General features: G+C 39.2%; 2 protein-coding genes across 2 annotated transcripts in view; one reads left to right on the top strand and one right to left on the bottom strand.

Moving 5' to 3' along the window:
• Nucleotides 1-18,164, top strand: part of dis3l (DIS3 like exosome 3'-5' exoribonuclease) — a 29,110-nt gene extending 10,946 nt beyond the window's left edge. The window contains exons 5-18 of the mRNA XM_084720156.1: nt 1,657-1,824; nt 3,697-3,769; nt 3,966-4,145; nt 5,348-5,517; nt 5,914-6,075; nt 8,348-8,598; nt 11,207-11,299; nt 11,918-12,206; nt 13,684-13,919; nt 14,461-14,615; nt 15,402-15,580; nt 15,734-15,879; nt 15,954-16,125; nt 17,756-18,164. Of these exons, the coding sequence (XP_084576282.1) occupies nt 1,657-1,824; nt 3,697-3,769; nt 3,966-4,145; nt 5,348-5,517; nt 5,914-6,075; nt 8,348-8,598; nt 11,207-11,299; nt 11,918-12,206; nt 13,684-13,919; nt 14,461-14,615; nt 15,402-15,580; nt 15,734-15,879; nt 15,954-16,125; nt 17,756-18,082 (2,601 nt within the window). The 3' untranslated portion in view covers nt 18,083-18,164. The remainder of the gene's footprint in view (nt 1-1,656; nt 1,825-3,696; nt 3,770-3,965; nt 4,146-5,347; nt 5,518-5,913; nt 6,076-8,347; nt 8,599-11,206; nt 11,300-11,917; nt 12,207-13,683; nt 13,920-14,460; nt 14,616-15,401; nt 15,581-15,733; nt 15,880-15,953; nt 16,126-17,755) is intronic.
• Nucleotides 18,165-20,489: 2,325 nt separating this feature from the next.
• On the bottom strand, nt 20,490-23,178 carry tipin (timeless interacting protein). The gene is made up of 7 exons (XM_084720046.1): nt 23,015-23,178; nt 22,665-22,758; nt 22,222-22,297; nt 21,974-22,096; nt 21,819-21,882; nt 21,497-21,736; nt 20,490-21,115 (listed from the first exon to the last, which is right to left on the bottom strand). The coding sequence occupies exons 1-7, from the start codon at nt 23,148-23,150 to the stop codon at nt 20,838-20,840; spliced, it is 1,011 nt and encodes a 336-aa protein (XP_084576172.1). The 5' UTR covers nt 23,151-23,178; the 3' UTR covers nt 20,490-20,837.
• Between the last annotated feature and the right edge of the window lie 872 nt (nt 23,179-24,050).

Raw genomic sequence — 24,050 nt, 5'->3', positions numbered from 1 at the left:
GCACAGCAGACTTTTTGACTTGTCAGAGCGGGAAAAACACAGGTGGACTTAATAACAGTAATTAACGGCTCAGAGTAACAGTGACAGTGAACCAGCATGCACTATAGAAGGACCTCCACTAAGTGGAATGCTGCAATAATTAACACACCTGTCTGTTTTCTGGTATGACAAAATGTCTGATGTACAAGTAGAAAAAAAAAGAAAAAAGTCTGTCTGGAGCTAAACTATTAAATTCTCGTTTTCTTTTAAGATATTTCTTTTTTTAATTTGGAATATGTGTAGTTTATAGAGAATTCACATTTTAGTTACAAAATATTTTTTGACCTATAGAATAGAAAATAGTTGAGACAACTCAACTTTTCATGAAGCCTTTTATGCTAAATGAAGGCAAGGTGCAGAGCTATATATATAGGTAATTTATAGTATTTGACTGAAGGTAGACTTTAAATGTTGAGTTGCCAGGTTTATAAAACATCCTCCACACTGAATCGAACAGCTGTTGCTGATGTCCACAGATAAATTGTAATGCTAATGTTAAGTTAGCTTAGTTTAACCAAGTTAGCTGTCATCATTGGTGTTGCTGTCGTCTTTGTGACAAAACCAGACCGATGGTCAATGAAACTGGCTCCTGCTGCAGCACAGAGGCACATCATATTTTTGAGAGTGTGCATGTGACGTGTGTGAGGTCCATGGTGTATGCACTGATCTGGAGTCAGTTTGGTTGGGTTTAGCTGGAAACAAATGATTTCATTTCAAAGATGAACATGTATTTATAGATATAATTAATGTAAATTGAATGCAAAATAGGTTCATCCACCAACAGATAAAAAAATTCACCCCACAGCAACATTTCAAAAGTGGCCTAATTTTGCTGTCCTGGCAACCCCTCCAGTTTGGATAGATGTGAAACTCATCTGGTTGAATCATTGGTACAAAAGATGAAAAACTGTGCTGCAAAGTATCTGGTTCTTTGATTAAAAAGTCAAAACTCGTGTGCATAAAAATGAACAGTCAACTACGACTCCCAGGGTGCATCACTGTAGCAGACGTCCAATCAGAGCTTAAAATTCTGTCAGAATCTTGGTCAGTTTTGGACGAGTTGTCCATCTGTGGCACTGTATATTATTATTTGTTTCTTAATTAACTACAGCTCTGATTCACACTTCTAACTGGTTGAATCTGCATAGCGACAGCAGATGCGGCTGATGGGAATTGTAGAATTAAAACCATTCATATCTGACAAAAACATGAGAAATAATTAAAACTGGCCATAACATGAACCTCTAGCATAATTAAAATATCCAGCAGACGCTTGCATTCCAATGTTAAAGAACGTTTAGGATATCATTAAAAGAAAACTTGGACATGGGGATTTAGAGCTTGGAACCTGAGGCTCCTTCTTCCTCACAACACACTGCTGACTCAACCAAATTTATCTTAAAGGACTAAAAGATTAGGCCCCTGCAGAGATGTCACAACAAAGTTATTTGCTTTAAATTTTAACCCTGAGTTTCATACTCAGGCTTCAAAATTAAAGCAGATAACTTTGTGCAATATTATCAAAATTGTTGTGCCTTCAGAACAGAATTCAGTCTGATTATTATGACTGTATATTGTTTCATCTGTTCCTGAAATGTGTTTATCTGTATTTTCCAGGATTTTTTGCAGAACTTCTGGCCGGACCTGCGGGCAGCTCATGATCTGTATAGCTCCATTTCTCAGGCGCTACAGGAGAAGGAGAGTGAGGGCTCGCAGAGAGAGTACGCCGAACATCTGCCCGCTGAAGTCCTGGAGGCCGGAATCAAGTCTGGACGTTACATGAAGGTACAGTACAGAAATCAAACCTCTTCCTCTCCACTCCTCCCTACCAAAGTCTCTGTTTCTTAATGTGATGTTCTGGCTGGATGTCAAGTTTTTATAGTCATAAATCTCTGATAAACACTCTGTTTTCTTTAGGCGCTAGTTTGTAAAGGCTCAGAACATTTTGATGATAATATTTTTTACTGTTTCTCTGGGCACCCATTTTTTTAAAAATGACAAACCATCATGACTCAGTTCACAGTAGGCCTTATCAGAAAATCTTGGGAAAAGGTATCTTCTGCATAAATGAATGTCCTGTGACTGTCATGACCATTTTTAATGCCATTTCGACATAAACTTATATTATCTTGATGCTTGTTTTGTTTTCTTTGTTTTGTTTTGTTTTTTTATCTTGATGCTTGTTATAGAAAATATATATGTTAATAACTTCATGAATGAGAAATACATTTATTTCTATTAGTATATTGAAATAAATCTATTATTTATATTATTTCTATTTAGGCAGAATTAACAGACACATTTTAATACTTTATAAAATGTGTACTGCAGATGTGTATCTTAAATTTGCAGAATTCCCTCCATAGTATTTTATTGATGTGGTGACCCAGATGAAATCTCCGCCTGTGAGTCACGACTCGGTCTCATAACTTGTTGCAGCAGTTTGTGAGTTGATGCCATTTATACATAGTTTTGCAAGATTGCACAACTTGACCATTTTCAGCCAAAGACCCAAATTCCACACTTTGAAGACCCTGAGGAACACCATAGAAAAATCAATGAGATTTCTGCAGGAAATGCATTTTTCTGCAGTTGGATGTGAGCACGTCTGGGGATTGGTCAGAAACTGCCTTATTGTCATTATATATAGGAAAACCATCTGAATATTCCAGCTCTCTAGTTTGTGGTTGTGAAGTTTCATGAGGCTGTGATTATCCGAGAGGTCACTACAGGTCAGGTTTCAAAAAATGGTCTTACTACAATGAAATAGCTACTATGGAGACAAACATCGTCACACATGAGTACAGCTGGGTTCACTGGATTCACAAGAGTCTCATTTTTCCAGTCAGTCTTGATTAATGCAATTCCAATACTGTTTATGGACCCTAGTAGGTGAAAATAACATTTTTATATTTATTATATATATATATATATATTTATTTATTTATTCTGCATGCAAAAGGCTCCACATGAACATGACCATGACAGTGTTTCCCTCACCAGAATGTAGCCTAACTTTTGAGCATTATTTAGCCTCCTTTATGGACCATTTGTTGGAGCCAGTGGATTCCTTAGGTCTTCTAGTTTTTTTTTTTTTTTGAGTTATATTTTTGGGCTTTTCTTGCCTTTATTTGATAGGATAGCTGAAGAGTAGACAGGAAAGGGGGGTGAAGAGAGAGGGGATGACATGCGGCAAAGGGCCGCAGGCGGGAGTCGAACCAGTGGCTGCTGCAGAGGACTGACAGCTTCCATACATGGGGAGGACGCTTTACCAACTGAGCTAAACAGCCACCACTAGGTCTTCTAGTTTCGTATGAAGCCAGCATCTTTACTTAAACTTTAAAACTGAGCCCACTGCAGCCTCTGAATAAAGAGTGTTGGCTGCAGATGTAGGTGTCTGCTCAGAATTGAAGAGCAAAAGGTTTTCTGGAAAAATTATGCAGTAAAACTCTGGTTGTGCTTTACAGGTTAACCACGAATATGAAAATCAACTTGCTTAAATTAGATTACTCAACAAGTAGTTCAAATATTTTCAGTGGTGTAAATATGGCAGGACAAGACAGTAGGAATGTTTCACACGTTGGCCACTGTCAGGCATGCACCAAAAAGAGAAGTTTTGAATTAAACTAAATCATATCTTTCTTTCCTTCTTATCAGGGCACTCTGAATATCAGCAAACACAACAATGAAGCGTTCATCATGATGGAGGGTTTGTCCAACAAGAACACAGGTGCAAAACTTCAGCAGCCACACAGTCCTGACCACAGACAGACCAACTGTCACTCACATAAACCAACAAACATCTCATTGATGGATTTATCTGCTCTCTGATCAGTTCTCTCGTCTCCCCTCTGCTTCTTGTTTCCTTGTTTCGTCGTCTTTTGCCGTCTGTCTCCCCTCCTCCTCCTGTCCCTTGTCTGTCTCAGACCTGAGGTCTGACGTGTTGGTGTGCGGCGGTAAGAACCGGAACAGGGCCGTTCACGGCGACGTGGTTGTGGTGGAGTTGTTGCCAAAGAGTGAGTGGAGAGGGAAGGTCACCGCTCTGACTGAGGGCCACGGGGACGAGAAGAGCGGAGACGAGAGCGAGAGTAAACCGATGCCGACAGGTGGGAGCGTCCACAGTGACTGAACTCATTAACTCCACTAATTCTGTTTGTTTGTCTGTTTGTGCTCAGGATCCCAAAAACAGATTTTATTAAAATTCAGAGGAAAGTTGAGTCATGAGCCAAGAAAGAAACAGCTGTTTTTTTTTCCTGCAGTTGACCGCGTATAAAGCATTAAGCTTTATCTCATAAATCTTTAACAATAAAGTGTACTGTAGCTGTAGAATTATTTTTTATTTTTCCGGATTATTTTTTGTCTGTGTAGATGTATCAAGCAGTTGAATGAACACAGATTTTGTATTTCCCCCTCTTCTGCAACACATTTCGTCCATTTTTCACCTGCTTTTGATAAATAACAGATTTGAATGAACCTTGAAAAAAATATTTTGTTTTGTAATATATATTAAAGGTACCACTCAGGGCCATATTTTGAAGAAAGTTATTGTACAGTATGTTTGCACTCAGTGTTTTGTTTCCCAAAAAGCAGCATGTGTTTCCTTCAGGTCTAAAACATTTGAAACCTGCATTGTTTACTTCGATTTTTGCTTGCAAGTGTCTTTTTCTTTCCTGCAAATGGTTGGTGTATTTCTGCTGGAACCACTGGCAAAAATATGTGTTGTGTCACTTGTGTGTTTGTGCTTGTGCAGCTCACCAAACTTGTCGTCATTGTGCAGTTACTAAAAGTGCTTGTTTTACCACTGACAGGCTCAGATTGTTATTTAATGTCTGACAACATTATGGAAAGGATCCTTACAGAGACAGAGCTTTTTGCTAAGGCGTAATCCTTTTTGTTTGACCGGAAACAGTTCATTTATTGCTCTCGCCAAAACTCACCAGACTTCATATACAGAAAAACTAATTTTATATTTGTAAAACACGCTTCATTCAAACTCAACAGAAACAAAAGAAAACTCACCAAAACTGCTTTGGTGTTCCTGCAATCACCAACTCTGGTTTGGTTGAAATAAAATCTTAATTCACAGAGTTAGATGTGGATTAAGAGGGAGATCAGACATCTGCGAACCAGTGTTGAGAAGTGTTGTGCATAGGCAGAATAATTTCATATCTAACTTGGTGAATTAAGGGTTGATTTTAATATTTCAAATGCCTGGTTGCAAAGCACAGCATCAACTGGTGACACAAGAACACACAATATATTATAACTCAAGTGTCTCTGTACTGATGTCTGGTATTAAAATCCTCAGGTCGTGTTGTGGGGATCCTGCAGAGGAACTGGAGGGACTATGTGGTCACTTTTCCCCCGAGGGACGGGACTCAGTCTCAGACCAGGAACTCCCAGCGCATCCTGGCTGTGCCGTGGGACCGTCGCATCCCCAAGATCCGCATCAGTACCCAGCAGGCTGAAGCTCTGCAGGTCTGCTGTGCCTTCATGTGGTTTCTGATTTATGTTCTCAATCTGAAACTCATGTGATTAGAAAACTAATTTGACTAATACGATATTTTATTATTGTAGAGCTCATTTGAACTGTCCTGTTCTGTCCTTGGGCCAATGATACACTCGGGTCACTTATGGCTTTTTGCTGCATAATTATTCCTTCAAATAGAAAGAAAGGTTAAAATTAAAGAAAATCTTTCATCATGATGCTATGTATGTGATAATTGGGCACTAAAAGGGAGTTCATCTATGTCTCCCTCACATTGGTCACATTCTGGAGAATGAAATCAATTAAACATGATTGAAAATGTTTGAAATTTCTCATGTCTCAAAATGTGGCTCATTTAAACTCTCATCACTGTGTTCTTCACCCAGGACCACAGAGTGGTGGTGCGCATTGATTCATGGGAAAGCACGTCGCTCTATCCCAACGGCCACAGTGTGCGCGTGCTGGGTCGGGCCGGAGAGCTGGAGACGGAGGTCCAGACCATCCTCATCGAGAACTGCATCCACGTGCCTCCGTTCTCAGACGCACAGGTCAGACGGGAAGCTTCTCGCTCTCTAAGACTAAAGCACAAACACTCAGGAAAATTAAAATAAGATTTTTTAGATGTTTGAAAGCAACAAACTCCACAAAAAGCAGAACAATACAACGTCTAGGAGTCATTTTACACCTGTCAGCTGAGACACCTACCTGCTCTATATGCACATAAAACATACATCATTTCTGTTCACAAAGATCCGATGAATTGTTTTTAAGCAGCTGCTGAACAGTAATAGCCAACATACTGAGACAAACAAACACTAACTTCATGCACAACATTTGCGCCAAATTTACAAGAAGGCCTAAATAATTGAGAGTTTTGAGACAGTGTTTTTAATAAAATTTGGACACTTCGCTTGTCAATAGAATGTGATCTTCCTTCATGAATTTAGTATCAATGGTAAAATCAGTTGTGTGCAAAATGTTGGCAGGTAGAAACACTTCAGACATGGAGTATCCATCAGTACAGAGATGCTGCAACAAACTGACAACTTACTGTGATGCATTTAAAGCAGAATTTACAGGAAGGCAAAAATGATGAAGAATTTGCCGTAGCTGTTTCTCCTCACACATTTTCAGAATTGCATGATTTGTTTTTTTAAGGCAGTCTGGCGACATTGTGGTAACTAGTTCAGTGGTGAAATCAGTTGAAACAGACAGTGTGTTCACAAACATCTGCTGCTTATCTTGGCAGGTAAGAGGCCTAAATATGTTATTTGGAGTCTGAGGTATCAGATCTCAGTGTGCCTTGGGTGCGTTCACACTTGGGATGCACCTAAATCTTTTAGTCAAGAAAGCACAAAAATGCAGTAGAAACAGATATTTATTCTTTTATTATTATTCAGACAAAGTCAGCTCCATGATTACTTCAGCATCGTTAAAAAAAGGTTGCATCTACTTTAATCAATCATCTGATTTAATCCACTAGATTATTTCCTTCGGGATATTTTTATATGGTTATTTACTGTGGAGTTTCTATTTCTGATGCAAAACAGAATCTTTTGATTTATAAAACTTTTTTTCACTTTGATTTTTTCAATATTCTCCAGTTAAAGGGAAAACTATCTAAAAATCAGAGTACAGCGAGAGGATGTGGAATATATTTCATACTTAATTTTTTGCCGATGTTAAATCATTTTGAAGCTTTGTAGGCACAACAGTTGCATTGAGAGTGAATATTAGGTTAGGAAAAAAGAAGAGAGCCCAGTTTAACTTCAAACTCCGCCCACTTCTGGTGTTCTAACCAAACACAGACAATCATTCAATCATCTTCACTGTTTATTGTTTATTTTGATTACCATGTACATTTATGTATTGATCTGCTTTGACAGCATTGTATGTCATACAGTCATGCCGATAAAGTTAATAATTTGAATTGAATTGAATTGAGACAGATATTTTTTGTTGGTTGAACAGATACAGATACAAATAATGACGTTTCTGTGCACCTCTAACGTACACCTGTACTCACTGCTGTCTGTTTGTGATCAGAACTGATCATCCATCAGCTGTCTAGGAAATTTCAGCTCCTATATGTTCCATTTCCTTCACAAGCTCATTGCCAAACCATCCAAGGATTTAAAAACCAATGAAATAACCTTGAATTAATTCTGTTGTAGACAGATTTTCGATGCAAAGATTTGTTTGCTTGTTAGATTTTTTTGCTGAGAAACCCTCATTACGAACATGACTTTTGGTTTACTAGTAAACTGCTGCTGTCAGACTCAAACTTCACCTTTAAAACTGAAGGGTGATGCTGAGCAGAGGTGTGGTGACACTGCCACCTAGAGACCGTGTCCTTGGACATCGTCTTTCAGAGCTGAAGTATCTCTTTCAAAAACTACAAATACCTCGATGAGAACACAATAATGAATAGTTCTGATGCTCAGTGTGCTGCACACAGAGGAGTGAAACGGCCTTGTTGAAACTACCTGTCTTTATCTTCTCATTTCATACAGCATGTTTACCTGTTCCCTTTTTTTTCAGAAGCCAATCCAAGGATAGAATCTGACGACCTTTTCTTTCTGCTCAGATTCACATCGCTCATTTTATTTTGTAAAGAAAAGCCTCTGCAGAAAGAAGCTCAGCACACAATATTCAATGGTCTCTTCTCAGCACAAAGCACAGGCAGGATAAATTATTCATACGAGTCCCATCACTTTGGCTCGAGTGTTGCACAGCTGCTTTTGTGACATTTTGGAGACCTTATGTAACCTTGTGTTTTCTGTCTGCTCCATGTCTGTCTTTCTGTCTGCCCGTCCTCAGCTGAGAGAGATGCCGGTCAACTCCCCGGAGAAGCCGTGGACGATGGATCCCGCCCAGGTGGCGGAGCGGCGGGACCTCAGGCAGACTCACTTGGTGTTCAGCATCGACCCGCGCGGCTGCGAGGACGTGGACGACACGCTGTCGGTGCGCAGCCTCGCCGGCGGGACGCTGCTGGAGCTGGGCGTCCACATCGCAGACGTCACGCACTTTGTCACAGAGGGATCGCTCACTGACCTGGAAGCACGCGCGAGGTGAGGAGCCAGACCAGAAGACAGACCAGGAACACCTCAGAACAGAACAGAAGGGACGAACAAGAAGTTTCCACAGCGACTTTCAGAAAGAGTCCAAAAAGTTTCTGCCTGAATTTCTGTTGCATCAGTGACAAACTCTTCTCAAAATCATAAGAAATAATATGACCCTGATTTCAAAAAAGTTAAAAACAGAATTTACTCATCTGTAAACAAACAGTTATTTACCAACAACAGCTTTACAAAATCTGCCTCTCCAGAGTTAGAAATTTAAAATCCATTGGCTTTATAGAGTTGGAACTTTTTTAGCATTGAAATTATGTGTCTGAATTTTTTGCCTCTGAATTCATCTCTTCAAATTTTCCAAAACTTTTTTTTTCACTTTAAGTTTTCATTGCTCACAAATACAGAATCAAAAATTCAGGTTTTAAGAAATTGAAAGTATTTTGTTGCTGCTGTATCAACTCATCTGAAACATTTTGTTGGCATCAAATTCAGAATAATCATATATTTACAAAAAACCCTCAAGTTGATGAGGCAAAACATTAAATATTAGGGATGTAATAATAGATTGACAGTATTGCACTAAAAAATGTCCCCCTTTCCTGTCAGTCTTCAGCTGTCCCCTGAATAAAGCCATAAAAGAAATGCTGTCAAACCGAACACCAAGATCTCTTGCAGCAGGCTTGATATGTTGTGACAGGAAACTTTCATCCACAGAATCGTAACATAAATGCACAGACAAGAAGCAACGGTCTTCAAAAACAGCACAGACTTACAGGCACCACAGTGAAGAGGTTCTCTGTGCATTTTGTAGCAGTGTGCAGTTGATTCAGGTGCTTCTCTGAACAAGGACAGAAAACTACAGAGAGAGAAAAAAAAAAATACCGGAGCGTGGAGTCTCTGACAGTCTCACATCTGTGTGGTTAAGTGTCTCTATTGTTGTGTCCAAGCCTTTTGAGAGAATAAATATTTGTCCTTGTGTGGGGCCGGGACAATAAAACATGATGCAGAAACTGTTCGACTGCAACTGCAGACAATTGGCAGTGAGGCTTCTGACAAACACTGAAAAAGAGAATACTGTATGTTTCTCATGTTTTAACTCCTCATCCTGCACAGAGACCCCCCACAGTCCAGGCTGGAGACACAGTAGGACTTTTACTTTTACTGTTTTAGCTCCCAGTCAGCATCAGATCAGCTGAGTCTACGAGGACCACGTTGTGAAAAACAGAATTTTAAAACACACCCTTATAGGCTGCCAGTTTTAATGACTCTATTCAGGGGATTTTATCAGGAGTCTGATGCGGTTTGGGAAAATATGGAATTTTAATTTTCAGGACTGGATAAGTATGCAAAAAAGAAAAGATAGTCTGGAAAAATATGTGTTTCCATACTTTTGCCCAAATTTTGTTTTCTAGATAATATAAGATATTCCTTTATTAGTCCCACAAAATATTAAAACAGTCTTTCCTGCAAGGAGTTAATACCTCTAACCATTCTAACAATTTATTATGTCTTTTTTCTATACAAAGAAATAATTTAAGAAAATATTACTGATCAGAATAATACCAAACAGATGATAATATTAAATTTGTTCTAATTTGCACCACAATTCATCCACAATCTGGCATTTCACTCTTTACTCCTTCATTAATATGGTTAAACTCAGAATCTAGTAAAATAAAATAGAGAAGAAACTGTTAACTTTCATACAACATCTGCCATGTTGACCAAATAAAGTATTTTGAGGGTCATTTCTGTTCTCTCTTTGTTTAGTTTGGAGGGGAAAGTGGGGAGTCACAGACCTGAAGGGCTGAGTTTTATAATCTCGGGGGAGTACTTCCTCTTTGGGCGAAGATGTTTGACAGTAGAACATCCAGTGTAATAACCGCTACAGTCAGCATGTAACATATATTATAACTGTTAGATTTTAAAATAATTTATTTACATAAGAAACATCTAGCTGTTTTTACTGAGATGTCAACTTTGGTCTGAAAGATCTACCCTGAAATAGAGCTGCACAATTAATTGCAATCGTAGCAAAACCTCAATATGGCCAAGTGCAATATTAAAATCACAGAGCCAGTCTTTTGAAAAAGGAAAAGTGTACGAGGAACATCATTATAATGAGGGACTGTAGTGCTGCAGAGATGACATGGCCTAAAAAAAAAATTGTTCTCTAGATGAAAGAAAATGTTTTTTTTTTCTTTTGGTACAGGCCTCAATAAATATGACATCATCACAGTTTTAAGTTTTTTTTTTTTAGTTGACTTCCTTAAATTTAAGGAAGAGTCCTTATATTTTCAAGTGTGGTTTTAAACTTCTCTTAAAAGTCTTAAAATAAGGAGCTTGTGAAGAACATTAAAATAAAATGACTTATTTATTTCACATTATCAATGATTCCTGATGAACTGTAAATGATCCCAGCTGTAATAATAAAGACACTGATGAACGTGATACAGAGGAGGTGGAAAAAAACAGCAGAACAAACTCTGAATGTTTGCTGACACACATGAGGAAATGTGTTTTCACAGTGTCTCCTTTTTAAAATGTGAAAAGATGCAAACACTTTAATCTTTCTTTTTCCTTGATCTTTTTTTTTTTTCTTCAGGGCTACGACCTACTACCTGGCAGACCGCAGGTACGACATGTTGCCTGCTGTCCTCAGTGCAGATCTCTGCTCTCTGCTGGGAGGAGTTGACAGGTCAGTGAACGCATCGTCTCCACATTAGTTTGTTTAGGAAAGTGTTTAGTTAATTAGCATGCAGTAGTGAACAGGGTCATGTGCAATACAAAAATCAGAGAACCAAAACCAAATTGCAATTTGTGCAATAATTCAACCTGTGCAATAACTCTACTGTTTGCAATGCAGACAGCATTTCTATTTACAGCATTTACATTTTTGTATCCTTATTTTTCTTATTCCTTATTTTTATCTCTACGTTTTATATTCCTGAATGGGAACATCTGTAACATGAACACGATCCCCCCTAGGATCAATAAAGTATTTCTGATTGTGATTCTGATTTTTTTTGAAAAAGGAGAAATGTGTGAGAAAACAGCATCATAATGAGGAATTGTGAAAACTTTAAAAATGATGAAAGAAAACATGTTTGTTTGGTGAAGACCTCAGCAAATATCACATCATCACAGTTTTATTAGGATATTTGTTCAATAAAAATGAAAAGTGTGATGCAAAAACAGTCATTCCCACTAATCATATCGCACATTGCCGTTTCAGTCAAAATAATTTGCAACAATGCAGACCAACACGTTAAAACAGACTTTAAATTTGTGTGCATGTGTTCACTCTCAAATGCAGGTATGCGATGAGCGTGATATGGGAGCTCGATGCAGACGCCCTCGAGGTCAGAAACGTGTGGTATGGTCGCACGCTCATCCGCTCCTCCTACCAGCTGCACTACGAGCTGGCCCAGGCGCTCCTCAACGGGGAGCAGGCCGAGGTACCGGAGCTGGCGAAGCTCGGCTCTGAGGAGAGGGACGCTAAGCTGGCTGAGCTCACTCAGGCTCTGGAGATGCTGACACATGTAGCCAGACACCTCCGAGCAAAGAGGGACAGAGGAGGAGCTCTGGAGCTGGAAGGAGTGGAGGTATGTGCGGTTTCTCCTGTCTTTTTTTTTTTATCTTTCATTTTGTTTATATAAGGAATTATCCTGTCACTCAAATCAAAAATAATCTCAGAATTTTGTTTATCGATTGAAGCTATTTCTGCATTAAAATGTATAAAAACACTGGACATATGTTATATATTTGCTGAGTTGTGTACATAAAAAATCCAGACCAAACAATCCAAACTGTACCCAACTCTAGTGGTGGTAGTCGACCTGCCTGTTGTGGTACACAGAGAAATGATACTTGTTTAAAAAAAAAAAAAGAAATTCATTACTTTAAAAACATAATACTACCAAAATACTACACAATTTCACATGAAAATACATACAATGTAAGATTACTGAAATGCAATTTAAAATAAACCTATTTTTTGTTTTAATATCAGCTGGATTACTGGTAGTTACGAGTTAAATCATAATGGTGACAGTTTTCACATTAGAGGAATGAGTTTCATTTATGAAGATCGGTCGGTCATCTGTTAAAACAACATACAAACTCTTCTTTCTCATAAACTGACTTCTACTGTATTAAGATATGTGTGATAGATTGAGCTGAATTACGGTCGAAGTCATCATGAAATTACGTGGCAGTATTTTGTGCCAAACACTTATTTATTTATTCATTCTACTGGAATAAGAGAGTTTCTGTTACCCTCCTGGTGTATTTGTGAAAAGATGTCATGATGAAAGTGTTTCTTCTCGTCCAGTGAGAATTAACAATCTGTAGTTCACTTTGTAAATTTATAAAAATGTGGGATGAGGAAAGAATGAGGTGTGAACATTATTGTGTAAAAAATGTCTAACTTTTTTCAGTCACTGTTTTGATTTAGAGACTAATGTTTCTTTTGTTTTTTTGTTTTTGTAAAGCTTAAACCCAGAAGTGAAAGTGTTTCTTATTAGAATGTGTCATGTAAAAATGGTCAGTAAAAGCCTGGTCGGCTGATATAATGACTTTTTTCTCACCCACTGTCACTCATTTATCTTTCTGTGAAAGTATTTACTATGTCTAGGGTCAAAACTAAATTAAAACATTTATCTTATAATACTAAAAACACCAGTTTGTATCAAACACATCCCAGCCTATTTTGTAAGAGATGATGAACAGTGAGAGGGTCATTATTGTGAAATAAATCCTGAAGGGGTTTATTTCACAATAATGACCTCCTGACTGTACATTATCCTGCTTATTGTATGATTGGTTACCAAAATAATTCAATAATTTTACACAACATATTAATTTTAAAATGATTTTAGTCAGTGATTTTTGATCCTCCAGAGTCTATGATCAGGACTGTATCCATAGCAACAGTCTGCTATACAGAAATAATCTTAAAATACCAGTGTTTAACAAAGCTGTGTAATAAAACTACATGAAAGCTCCCTGAGGACCTGAGTGTTCTGTGATTTTTCGAATCCTTTCACATTTTAATCAAACTGTTCCACCGTCCCTCCTCAGGTTCGTGCACAGCTGGACGAGGAGAGGAACATCACAGCCCTCGTCCCCCGACAGCCTCTGGAGGTCCACGAGACCGTGGCCGAGTGCATGATTTACGCCAACCACTGGGTGGCGCGCAAGATCCAGGAGACCTTCCCTCATCAGGCCCTGCTGAGGCGCCACCCGCCGCCACGGCAGGAGTTCTTCAGCCAGCTGGTGGAGAGCGCCGTGGCGAAGGGATTCAACATCGATACCAGGTGACAGAGAGGAGAGTTTATGAGTGTCCTGTATGAAAGCTGAAGAGGTTCATATTGTGTTTTCACTCACTTCACATTCATTCATTCATTCATTCATTCATTCATTCATTCATTCAACATTCATTTAATCTGGAGGAATCACTGAGGGACTGCATTCATTTACAGTGATGTTTAGAGAGTTAGCAGACAAAACAAACAAACAAAAACAGAACACTGCAAAAAAAAGTTACATTCAAGAACAAAACAACTTTTTCTAATGCAGTACTTCAAAAATACCTTGATAGAAACATGATGATAGCGTCTCTGCCAGTGAAAATCCATATCTGAGCTCGTCAATATATTAAACCTGTGTTGCACTCAGACATGATTTGTTACACTTCATTGCACTATCACTTGAAATTTTTTCCCCTCTTTGTCAAATCAGATTTATTTTTCCTGCATCATGGTTTTAACTGTAGCTGTCAGCACACACACACACACACACACACACACACACACAGACAGACAGACTCATCTGAACAGGTTAATTCTGTTCCTGCAGGACCAACAAGGCTCTGGCCGACTCTCTGGACCGAGCTGTGGACCCGCAGGACCTGCTGGTGAACAGGCTGCTCAGGATGATGGCCACTACAGCCATGTCACAGGCGCAGTACTTCTCCACTGGTCTGGAGTCTCAAGACCAGTATTACCATTACGGTACAACAAACAGTATATCCTACGCTTAAATTGTATCATTCAGCGAAGCTGCATTTGCACGTGATGCAGATAAAGAATTTAAGTTTATAACACGTCCTCTTTTGAAGCATATTAATTTCTGTCATATCTATGATTTGATTCAATTATATAAAGATCCCCCTCCTAAAAATGTGTTGTTGCACGTTTCTGACCTCGACTATACAGTAGGGTTGAACGATTTTAAAGAAATATCTAACTGCAATTATCTTGATTGATATTACAGTTGTAATAAAGGATCATTTTTACATCATTATTCTCATTTTCACTGAAAAACACATTAAAATGATTATGGTGTGTTATGTATTTCAGAGATCTGTACTAAACAAAGATGTTCTCTGCAGTCTGCAGAATGACGTGTTGGTCAGGACGCCTCTGCAGCAGCACAATATTTACTTTAAAATGGTATTTTGACACGTTTTGAAGTTAAATATTGTGCATTATGTGATTTAAAAATTGCAGTAAGACCATATTGTCATTTCGATAAAATTTCAATGAATTGTTCAGCCCTTCTACAGACTTCTATCTAAGCTAGATCGCTGATGTGTCCATTCTGAGCGACTGTAGAAACATGGCGGTGTAACATGGAAGACGACCAGCTCCCTCTGTGCACATAAAGGACTCATTTTAAGCAAACGATAACCTTTTAAAACATTTTTTGGGGAAACTTACAAGATCTTTCAGACTAAAAAGAAGATGAAAAAGTTTATTCAGGCAGTCTGTGCTGATGTCCATCTTTCTGTCCATCAGGTTTGGCTCTGGACCGTTACACACACTTCACCTCACCCATCCGTCGCTATGCCGACATCATAGTCCACCGCCTTCTCACCGCGGCCATCGATGTGGAGAGGGGGGCGGGGCCTGGTAGAGCGATAGCCAGTAACAAAGAACTGGAGGAGATGACTCAGCACATCAACAGCAAGAACAGGGTCAGTGCTGCTCATTCAGTGTTGATTCACTTCTTCTTCTTCTGACCTCTGTGTGACCTCTGTGTGACCTCTGTATGACCTCTGTTTGACCTCTGTGTGACGTCTGTGTGACCTCTGTGTGACCTCTGTTTGACCTCTGTGTGACGTCCCCAGGCTGCCCAGCAGGCTCAGAAGTTGTCCACAGTTTTGTTCCAGTGTCTCTACTTCAAAGAACGAGACCCTCAGACGGACCAGAGCTGCGCAGCGGACGCTGTCATCTACTCCATCAGAAACAATGGCGTGCTGGTGTTCGTCCCCGAGTAAGAACAGTGAACCAGGATCTGTTGACGGTGTAATGAAACATCAGTCCTGACTCCACCTGTGTTGTTTGCAGGTACGGCGTGAAGGGGCCGGTGTACATGAAGAATCGTGAGGGTCAGGTGGTGTCTGCAGGACCGGACGGCAGCTGTGAGTGGCAGAGCGGCTCCATACGACAACACTCAGACCACATCACCATCACCTCCGGCTGCGGCACCTCCACCTTCAGACTGTTTGACCACATCACTGTGAGTCGCACACCTGAGAATAATAATTCAGTATTACTGTCTGTAATCATATTGTTTTGTAGATTCTCTGTGTATTTGTCTTGGAAACAAAGTGAGGTTTACCAGAACAAATGATGAGCAGTTTTCCTCACTGACTGTTGATCAGCAGAGGAGGTTGAAACTGGTGGCAGTGTGTGACGTCGCCCCCGTGCACATTACAAACACGAGGACTGACTCTTTAAAACTTCACAGCGCTTTTAGGCGACGAAAAATCCAGAGGGAACTGTAGGTTTCTTCTTCAGTTGTGATGATTATAAAGACAAAGAACTCTGAACCAATTCAAACTCAGTCTTTTATTTCTTACATCCAGTGAGCAGAGCAGTATGTGGAAATACAGTCCAGTCTCTTTAAAATGTACTGAAGCACAAGGCTGGTTTTTATATGTTCCAGTTTTCTCTCCTCTTATGTGTACACAGAAGTATCTTATGGGTCTGAGGCTCTGCTCAAACTGCTGGCAAAAATCTGAAAGTCTGGACAGCAAAAAACACATGCAAACTAGAACCAAGCCACATTTGGAGTTGTTTCTTTTTTTTTTGGCTTTTGCCTTTATTTCGAGAGTGACAGCTGAGGATATGACAGGAAAGTAGAGAGAGAGAGGACGACATGCAGAAAATGGGCCACAGGCGGGAGTTGAACTGGCGGCTGCTGCAGAGGACTGACAGCCTCAGTACGTCAGGCGCACGCTCCGCCAACTGAGCCACAGGGGCGCCCCCTGGAAGTGGTTTGAAATGCAACTCTAATCAGATTTCTATAGATGCTCTGGCTGCTCACATCTGATTTCAGAGTGTCTTTTGAGTCACTCATGATGTGCCGTGTACAAATACTTCCGTGGCACCAATCAAATTGCTTCAATACTACTGAGTGTAGAAAAATGTCTTGTCATTTGATGCCAAATCTTAATATCTTTAAAAGTTATTTATATTTTTATATAGTCCATTACGGTGCAGATGTTTGCATCAGCTTCTTCATTTTAGTCCAGTTATCCAAGTTGAGTTATTAACAATTAATAATTGATTAATCACTTGAGTAATGTTTCATGCAAAAATTGCAGAAAATGCTGTTTTCAGCCCCTCAAATATGGAGGTTTTTTGCTTTTCTCAGATTATTATCATGTTAAACTGAATATCATTTGACAGACAAAATGAGACATTTAAGGACATTAACCTTGGACTTAGAAAAACTTGGATGGACATTTTAAACTATTTTCTGTTATTTGATAAACACTAAAAAAGAAGGGGGGCATGTAAAAATTTACTTTGGGCAAGTAGATTTCTGAAAAGCGAGAGGCAGAAAATCCAGCAGCCTTATTTAAAGCCTTCACATAAAATAACAAATTTCTCATACAGAAAATAATAAAAATTAGTTTTTAAGTCCCTTTCCCTATTAACCATACTATAATATGCATCAACATTGGAGAAATATTCTTGTTTTTGTGATATTCGAGGATAATTGCTCCAGCTGTGTCACCTGTCCCTAAATTTTAAGTATTTAAAGTTTTTCACAGGTGTAGACATGTTGATGTCCTGATTTTCTTAATGTGTTTTATTGTTTTAACTTATTATTATTATTAACCATCTTCTGCTCTCCACAGGTTCGTATTTCTGTCCACTCGACTTCTTGCCATGCAGACAGTCTGAACCTGGAGGTCATCAGCAACAAGCCGCACCGCAGCGCCGAGCCCCAGCAGCACCAGCGCTCCCAGGGCCGCAGCCAGCTGGTGCAGGAGGTGGTGCGCCTGGCCGAGGAGGCCAACCAGCAGGCTCAGGAGAGGGCGTCCCGACGATCCAAACTGTCCAAAGAGGAGAGAGAGTTCAGCCAGAGCAAAACTCCCAACCTGTACTCTCTGCTGGAGGAGGTCAGAGAGCTCGCTCTCATGGACCTCGACACGGCGGCACGTGTCTGCGCGACGATGGCGTAGAGCTGCTGCAGCACAGAATCAAAACTAAACCTGACGAATGACTGAAGAATCGTCTCCTGGCAACATCAGTAAACATCCTTAAACAAATCCCGCAAACAGCAGCGAGCAGGCGAGCATTTTTTCTGTCACAAACGACCAAGGTTACATTTCTGCAGCATCTTTTTACATCATGATGGCAGATTTATAATTATTTATTATCTGTACACAAGGACTAAATTTGATCAGAATAGCTCATTTTAAAGTTACAGTGAGATCTGACATCACTGATGAGACTGTTTGGTGAAAGTAGTGAACACACTGACACATTAAATCAAATGTAGCACTGAGATTTTAAATAAACTGGAGACACTTTAATATCTTCTGATACAAATGAGCATAATACATGAATCAGAATGAATTATAAAGGCATAAACTAATGTTTAACATCTGGATTTAATGAAGCACCCAAACAATTATTTGATTTATACACCTTTTAAAACTGCTAACAACAAAGAACTTCACTGTTTATCAGTGTACAGAATGATACAGAGCCTGATACGAGGTGTTTGAGAGTTGATAATCAAATGATTAATGATAAAATAATGATTTATGGGCCAATATTTATTACAAATACATAAATATAGTCGCAATTACATGCTAATTTTGTCTGCTTGTGCAGAATTACTGCATTTCATCAAGTTAACCAAACTATTTCTAAAAAAAAAAATAAAACTAACCTTTTGAACGCTGCTGTCAATTTAAAATGTATTTGATCAGTGTACAAACAGCAGGAAGTTTCCCCAAAGACTTTTCTTTTCTTCATTCGTTGAGATGCTCCTGCAGCTCTCTCACCTCCTCCCACAATTAGGTTACACTTTTTTCCAAATTCTGATTTTTATTGAACTGTTGGAGTGTCGTGCAACCAAACGCTCGAAAATCTTCTTTTAACGAAACGACTCGTTGTTTTCAGTAAAAGTGCTTCAGTGATTACAGACTTGAGATGAATTTGTTACTGTGGCATGTTTATGCTTGTTTGTATGAAATTAAAGTGTAACCACAGAATCTATTTTTGTACCAAGGCTTAACAGTGTTTGGTTTGTTATTAAACCTGTATGGATGAAAACTAAACTCTTGTGTGCATTTCAAATTGAAATTATTTAGTTATTATATGATCATTATTATGATCATGTTTATGAGTCTATACATTTAAGGAAAATGTTGCATATGATATCTTTTAATTCTATTCACAAAGCCGTGTGAAAGGAAATATCCACCAATACAAAGTGTCAGAAACACATTAAATGAATTTACAGAACAGATTTTTTTGTTTCAGAATATTTTATAAACTTCTTCAGCCGGCTGAAACCTCATGAAATGATCAAAACATGGATTTTAAGTTCATTATTGCTGATGCTGATGAGGCACATTACCAACAGAGACTCTGACTATAACTGAGATATTACAGATACTGTTTTTAGTTTTTTTAGTTAGTTTTTAGTCTCTCTTGCACATTCTTCTTATTAATTATATTGTTTTGTTTCTTTTAATTTGTGTCCAATCAAATCACATCAACAGACGGTCAGACTTCAGATCGACGTCTAAATTCATCTGTTGCACAAAGCAGTTTAGTTCTTGACTATCTGAAACAGGACTTACAGCACAATGAATTCTGGGTAAATTTAGACCTTTTTCTCTTGTCTTTTTGGAGGAGTTCAACAGTTACAAGGACATTTTACTTGTAAAGTTTAGTGAAAAGTGAAACAATGCAAAAAAATCTGATATGGAAAAAAATGTCAGCGACAGTAAACAGTGTTAATCTCACAGTCGAGAGAAGCAACAAAAATGTTTATTTAAGAAATAAAAATATGGTCAATCATTGCTCTCTCTCCATAACAGTGTCAGCAAAACACAAATTATGAGCCATGTTTTCCTCTTTTTTTTGTTGTTTGGTTCTACTGATTGTTACCATGGTAACAAGGGTCTTAAACCAGAGTCAGCCTGGACATAAGCTGGATAATTCTTTTGGTCTTTTTTTGTGAAATGGTTGAACTTCCAATAGACTAAATTAAGACAAGTCCAACTCTACAGACTGGTCTAAAATCTCTTTGTGAAACCGACCCCAGGTCTCCAGAGTCTTCTAGACCGCCTCTCTCTTCTTTTGGACTCCTGAGCCACTTTTAGTGCTAAAATTCTTTTCGTCAGTTACTCTTAAAAATCCATCCTAAAGGTGGCACTAACACACCTCTTATTTTTTAGGAGTTTCTCATAACTTCGCCAGTCAGAAGCAACTTTTAGCCACAGATGTTTGGAGAAAACCCGCCCTGATCTGAATGAGGAATCATGACGATGAATGAATGAATGAATATGTGAATATGAATATATAGGTATGATAAGATGAGATCACAGAGGTGTCATTAAACTGATCAGATCCAATATACAAGGGAAAGTTTATTATTTAGCATTAAAAAAAAACTGTAAACTGAAACAGCTGAGCTCAGGTCAGTTTTACAGACATTTCTTCAAAAAGACAAAACATTTGAACATGTTACCGCAGTGACCTTTTATGTTACTACATGAACAATAAGAAGGCCTGGCAAGGGTTATTTACAGCTGCTGACAGTAAACTGAAAATCTTCGAATAATCGACAGATTAATCGAGTATGAAAATAATTTAGTTGCAGCCAGAGTGCTTCATTATATTTACATGTCAGAAAGGAACAAAGTGAACAAGATTCCTGCTGCAGCTCCTAAACTCAGAGTGCGTCGTGCTGCACTTTCACTCTCCGTCCTCGCAGCTGTTGCTGGGTGTCTGGACCTGACTGATGCTGGTTTGTTCCTCCTCCTCACACTGAGGAGGTTCAGCAGGAGGCTCAGAGTCTGTGTGTGGAGGCTCGCTGGGCTGCTGTGTGCTGCTGCTGCTGCTCGCTGACTCCAGGTCTAAGTCCTCCTGCTCCTCATGCTGGTCTTTGGAGGTGTCGGGGACGTTCGCAGAAGGGACAGATGTGGGTTCATCTGCTGATGTGGACAAGTCGAGAGTCTGGGAGTCTGAGAGATCTGATGGAGAGCAGGTTGTTAAATCAATAAAATGATTTGAGAAGACAAACCAAACTATGAGAGCTTTTCCTCCTGATACGAAGTCAAAATATAACTAAAGTAATGAGATTATTATTCTCCAATCACGTTACAACTCCAGAAATCTCACATAAATATCCACCATGAAGTTTAACAACATAGTTTAACACAGTGGCGCTCTGAGCAAACTACACCAAAAAGTTACACTCATGTTTTTGTGTGAGGAAATCTATTTTATATTGAGGCTTTTGGACAAAGCAGAATTATTTTACTGTAACATCTATATTTGCAGCACTACTGAACAAAAGTATTCTATTTTTTTTTTACTGTTTCTCAAATGTCTGATAAAGATGTGTCACTCGCCTGTTTGTTGTTGCTGCTGCTGCTGGCGGGCGAGCTTCCTCTCCAGGGCGCGCTGTCTGTTCAGCTCCATGCGTCTGCGCTGCTCCTCGGTCAGGGAGGGAGGATCCGGAGAGGGTGCGGGCGGGGCAGACGGAGCCGGGGTGGAGTGGATCGGCCCCTGCGGGTCGTCAGGGAAGATCGCCGCGCTGAACGGATCCGGATCCCCAAAGACGTTCGATTCAGGAGCCGCCTCCTCTTCACCTGAACAAAGAGCATGGAGTAAATCTGAACCTCTGAATCCGACACGTGTCTCCGTCTTCAGCCGTTAACTGTGTGTTCTTACCATCTTTACCCAAGTAATCTTCGTGTGTCAGCGGCATGTCCAGCCGGATTCGTTTGAGACACGTCTGTCAAAGGAATTAAAGGTAAATAATTACTGCACTGTAGAGAATGAACACATCATTGAAATATTCAGCATCAACATCTTCTTCTTCTCACCTGCACTTCCTTCTTGTTGCCGAGTTTCTCCACTCTGTCAATAAAATCATCAAACTGCAGTTTAGGATACAACCTGTGAGCCCAGTTCTCCATCTTCTGCATCAGCAGCCGCAGGTCCTCAGCCTGGTCGACAGAACACACACAAACACACCCAGAAACATCGGTTAAATGTTAACGATAAGATAATAGAGCAGATATTAACTCCACAGTCGTCTGTTGTGTTTGGATTTGTTAAGAAGCTCCCTCACCTCGTGTCCTTTGCCTTTGAAACGGACATTTTCAAACAGCGTTCGCAGAGCTGGAAGTCCTCTGTCTGAGATCAGCCTGAGGAGAAAAAAGACTCAGGTGTTTAAATTACTGTAACACTGACCATCAACTCACCATCAGCCAAAGTAATTTTCAGCCTCAGGTTTTGTGTTTCTTTGCAATAAACTACAATAATATTTTGCTGCAGGAAAATTTGTGTTGGTTAAATAATTCACTCATTTTCAAAATATGTAACTAGTTGCAGGAAAAGTAAAAATAATCCTCAAAATCTTAAGTAGAATGACATGATATCACCTCTGATTATCGATAAGTCATGTGCTGCCCAGGTCTTTCCCAACATTGAACGTGCGGGCTTTCATGCAGACAGCTCAGTGTAATTCTTTATTCTGCATGTTAATACATTTATATCTGATGTCTGAGGTACCTGTTCGAGTCCAGTTTGGGTTGGGGCCTCTTCACTCCTTTCCTTTTAGCAGCAGGGACGTCAGCCAGCTTGGACACTTCACCGTCTCCCTCCTCTGCATGAACCAGATCACAGGACAACAGGACAGGTGGTCAACAAAAGACAGAAAACCTTCAGCAGGACAGATTAGGAGCAAATAAAGACCATCAATAACATCTGGAGGCGTTCCTGTGGTCAGTAGTCACTACTCTCCAAAGAACTGAACATTATTCATAATTCTCTTCAAATTCTAGATATAAACTGGCTAAAGGTGTTGAATACTCTCTTCATGTGGGATTATGACAGAAGCCTACAAACAAGCAGCTTCTCACCATTTCCAAAAGGGTCTCTGTCATCTTGTCCCCCCTGGCCGGGGGAGTGGGGTGGTGGGAGGGGAGGGAACGCCTCATCCTCCATGCCGTCATAGTCTGAATTGTTGTCCAGACCATTTTCCAGCGGGCCACGCATGGTGTGTAACTTCTGGAGGAAAGTTACAATCTGTATCAGCGAATATCAGCTTTAACAACAATGACTTCATATTAATTTGATTGATTAGAGAACTAACAGTTTTGTTGTTTTTCTAGGAGCATTGTTGAAAACATGATTCATTTTGTAGGAAATTGAGAGAAAGAAAGAAAGATGGAAATCATGAGGATGAGAGGTCTGAGAGAAAGACAAGTCATGAGGAAACAGCAGGGAAAGAAAAGATTCAACAAATAAAGGAAAACAAATAAAGCAGGAAACATGATGAGATCAAGTTCTTCGCATTTCTGGTGATGGTGATTAACTGTGCTGCTGAGGCGGAAAAAAAAAAACCAAAGAGAACAGAAATTGTTGTCGATGCTGCGAGAAAGTTTCTGGATGTTGTGAGAATTGCTGGACAGGAAGCGTGGATATGTGGGGACTCAGAAAATAATGAGATGTTGTCTCTACTCCATATGTTAGAGCATACTGGAACTGGGCATACTGGAGTTAATAAGATTAAAAAACAACAACAACAATAAGTTACAATAAAAAAGAAGCAATATGTTCCTAGTTTTCCTATTTCCTCTCTTTAGAGTTCCTATTTTTTATATTTATATTCCTTTGTTTAAATTGTTCATTTTTTCTAATATTTCCTCCTGCTTATATTTTTATATTTTATTTTTTAGATTTTTATTGATGATTCTTTATATTTTTGCTATCCATTTTGCTGCTGTAACACCGCAAATTTCCCCATTGTGGGATTAACAAAGGAATACCTTATCTTGTGATAAATTGTTATTTTCTTATTATTATGTCATTGATTCATTTAATTCGTTTTTATGGATAATATTTGTTCGTTTTTAAGCAATTTGGTTGAATTTTGAGTAGCTATTGGGCTGGAAA

The sequence above is a fragment of the Lutjanus erythropterus genome, chromosome 1 (genome assembly GCF_056507025.1).
Source record: "Lutjanus erythropterus isolate fLutEry1 chromosome 1, fLutEry1.hap2, whole genome shotgun sequence".
NCBI lineage: Eukaryota > Metazoa > Chordata > Actinopteri > Lutjaniformes > Lutjanidae > Lutjanus > Lutjanus erythropterus.
The sequence above is the reverse complement of the archived record's forward strand: the minus strand, read 5'-3'. Positions and strand labels throughout refer to the sequence as shown.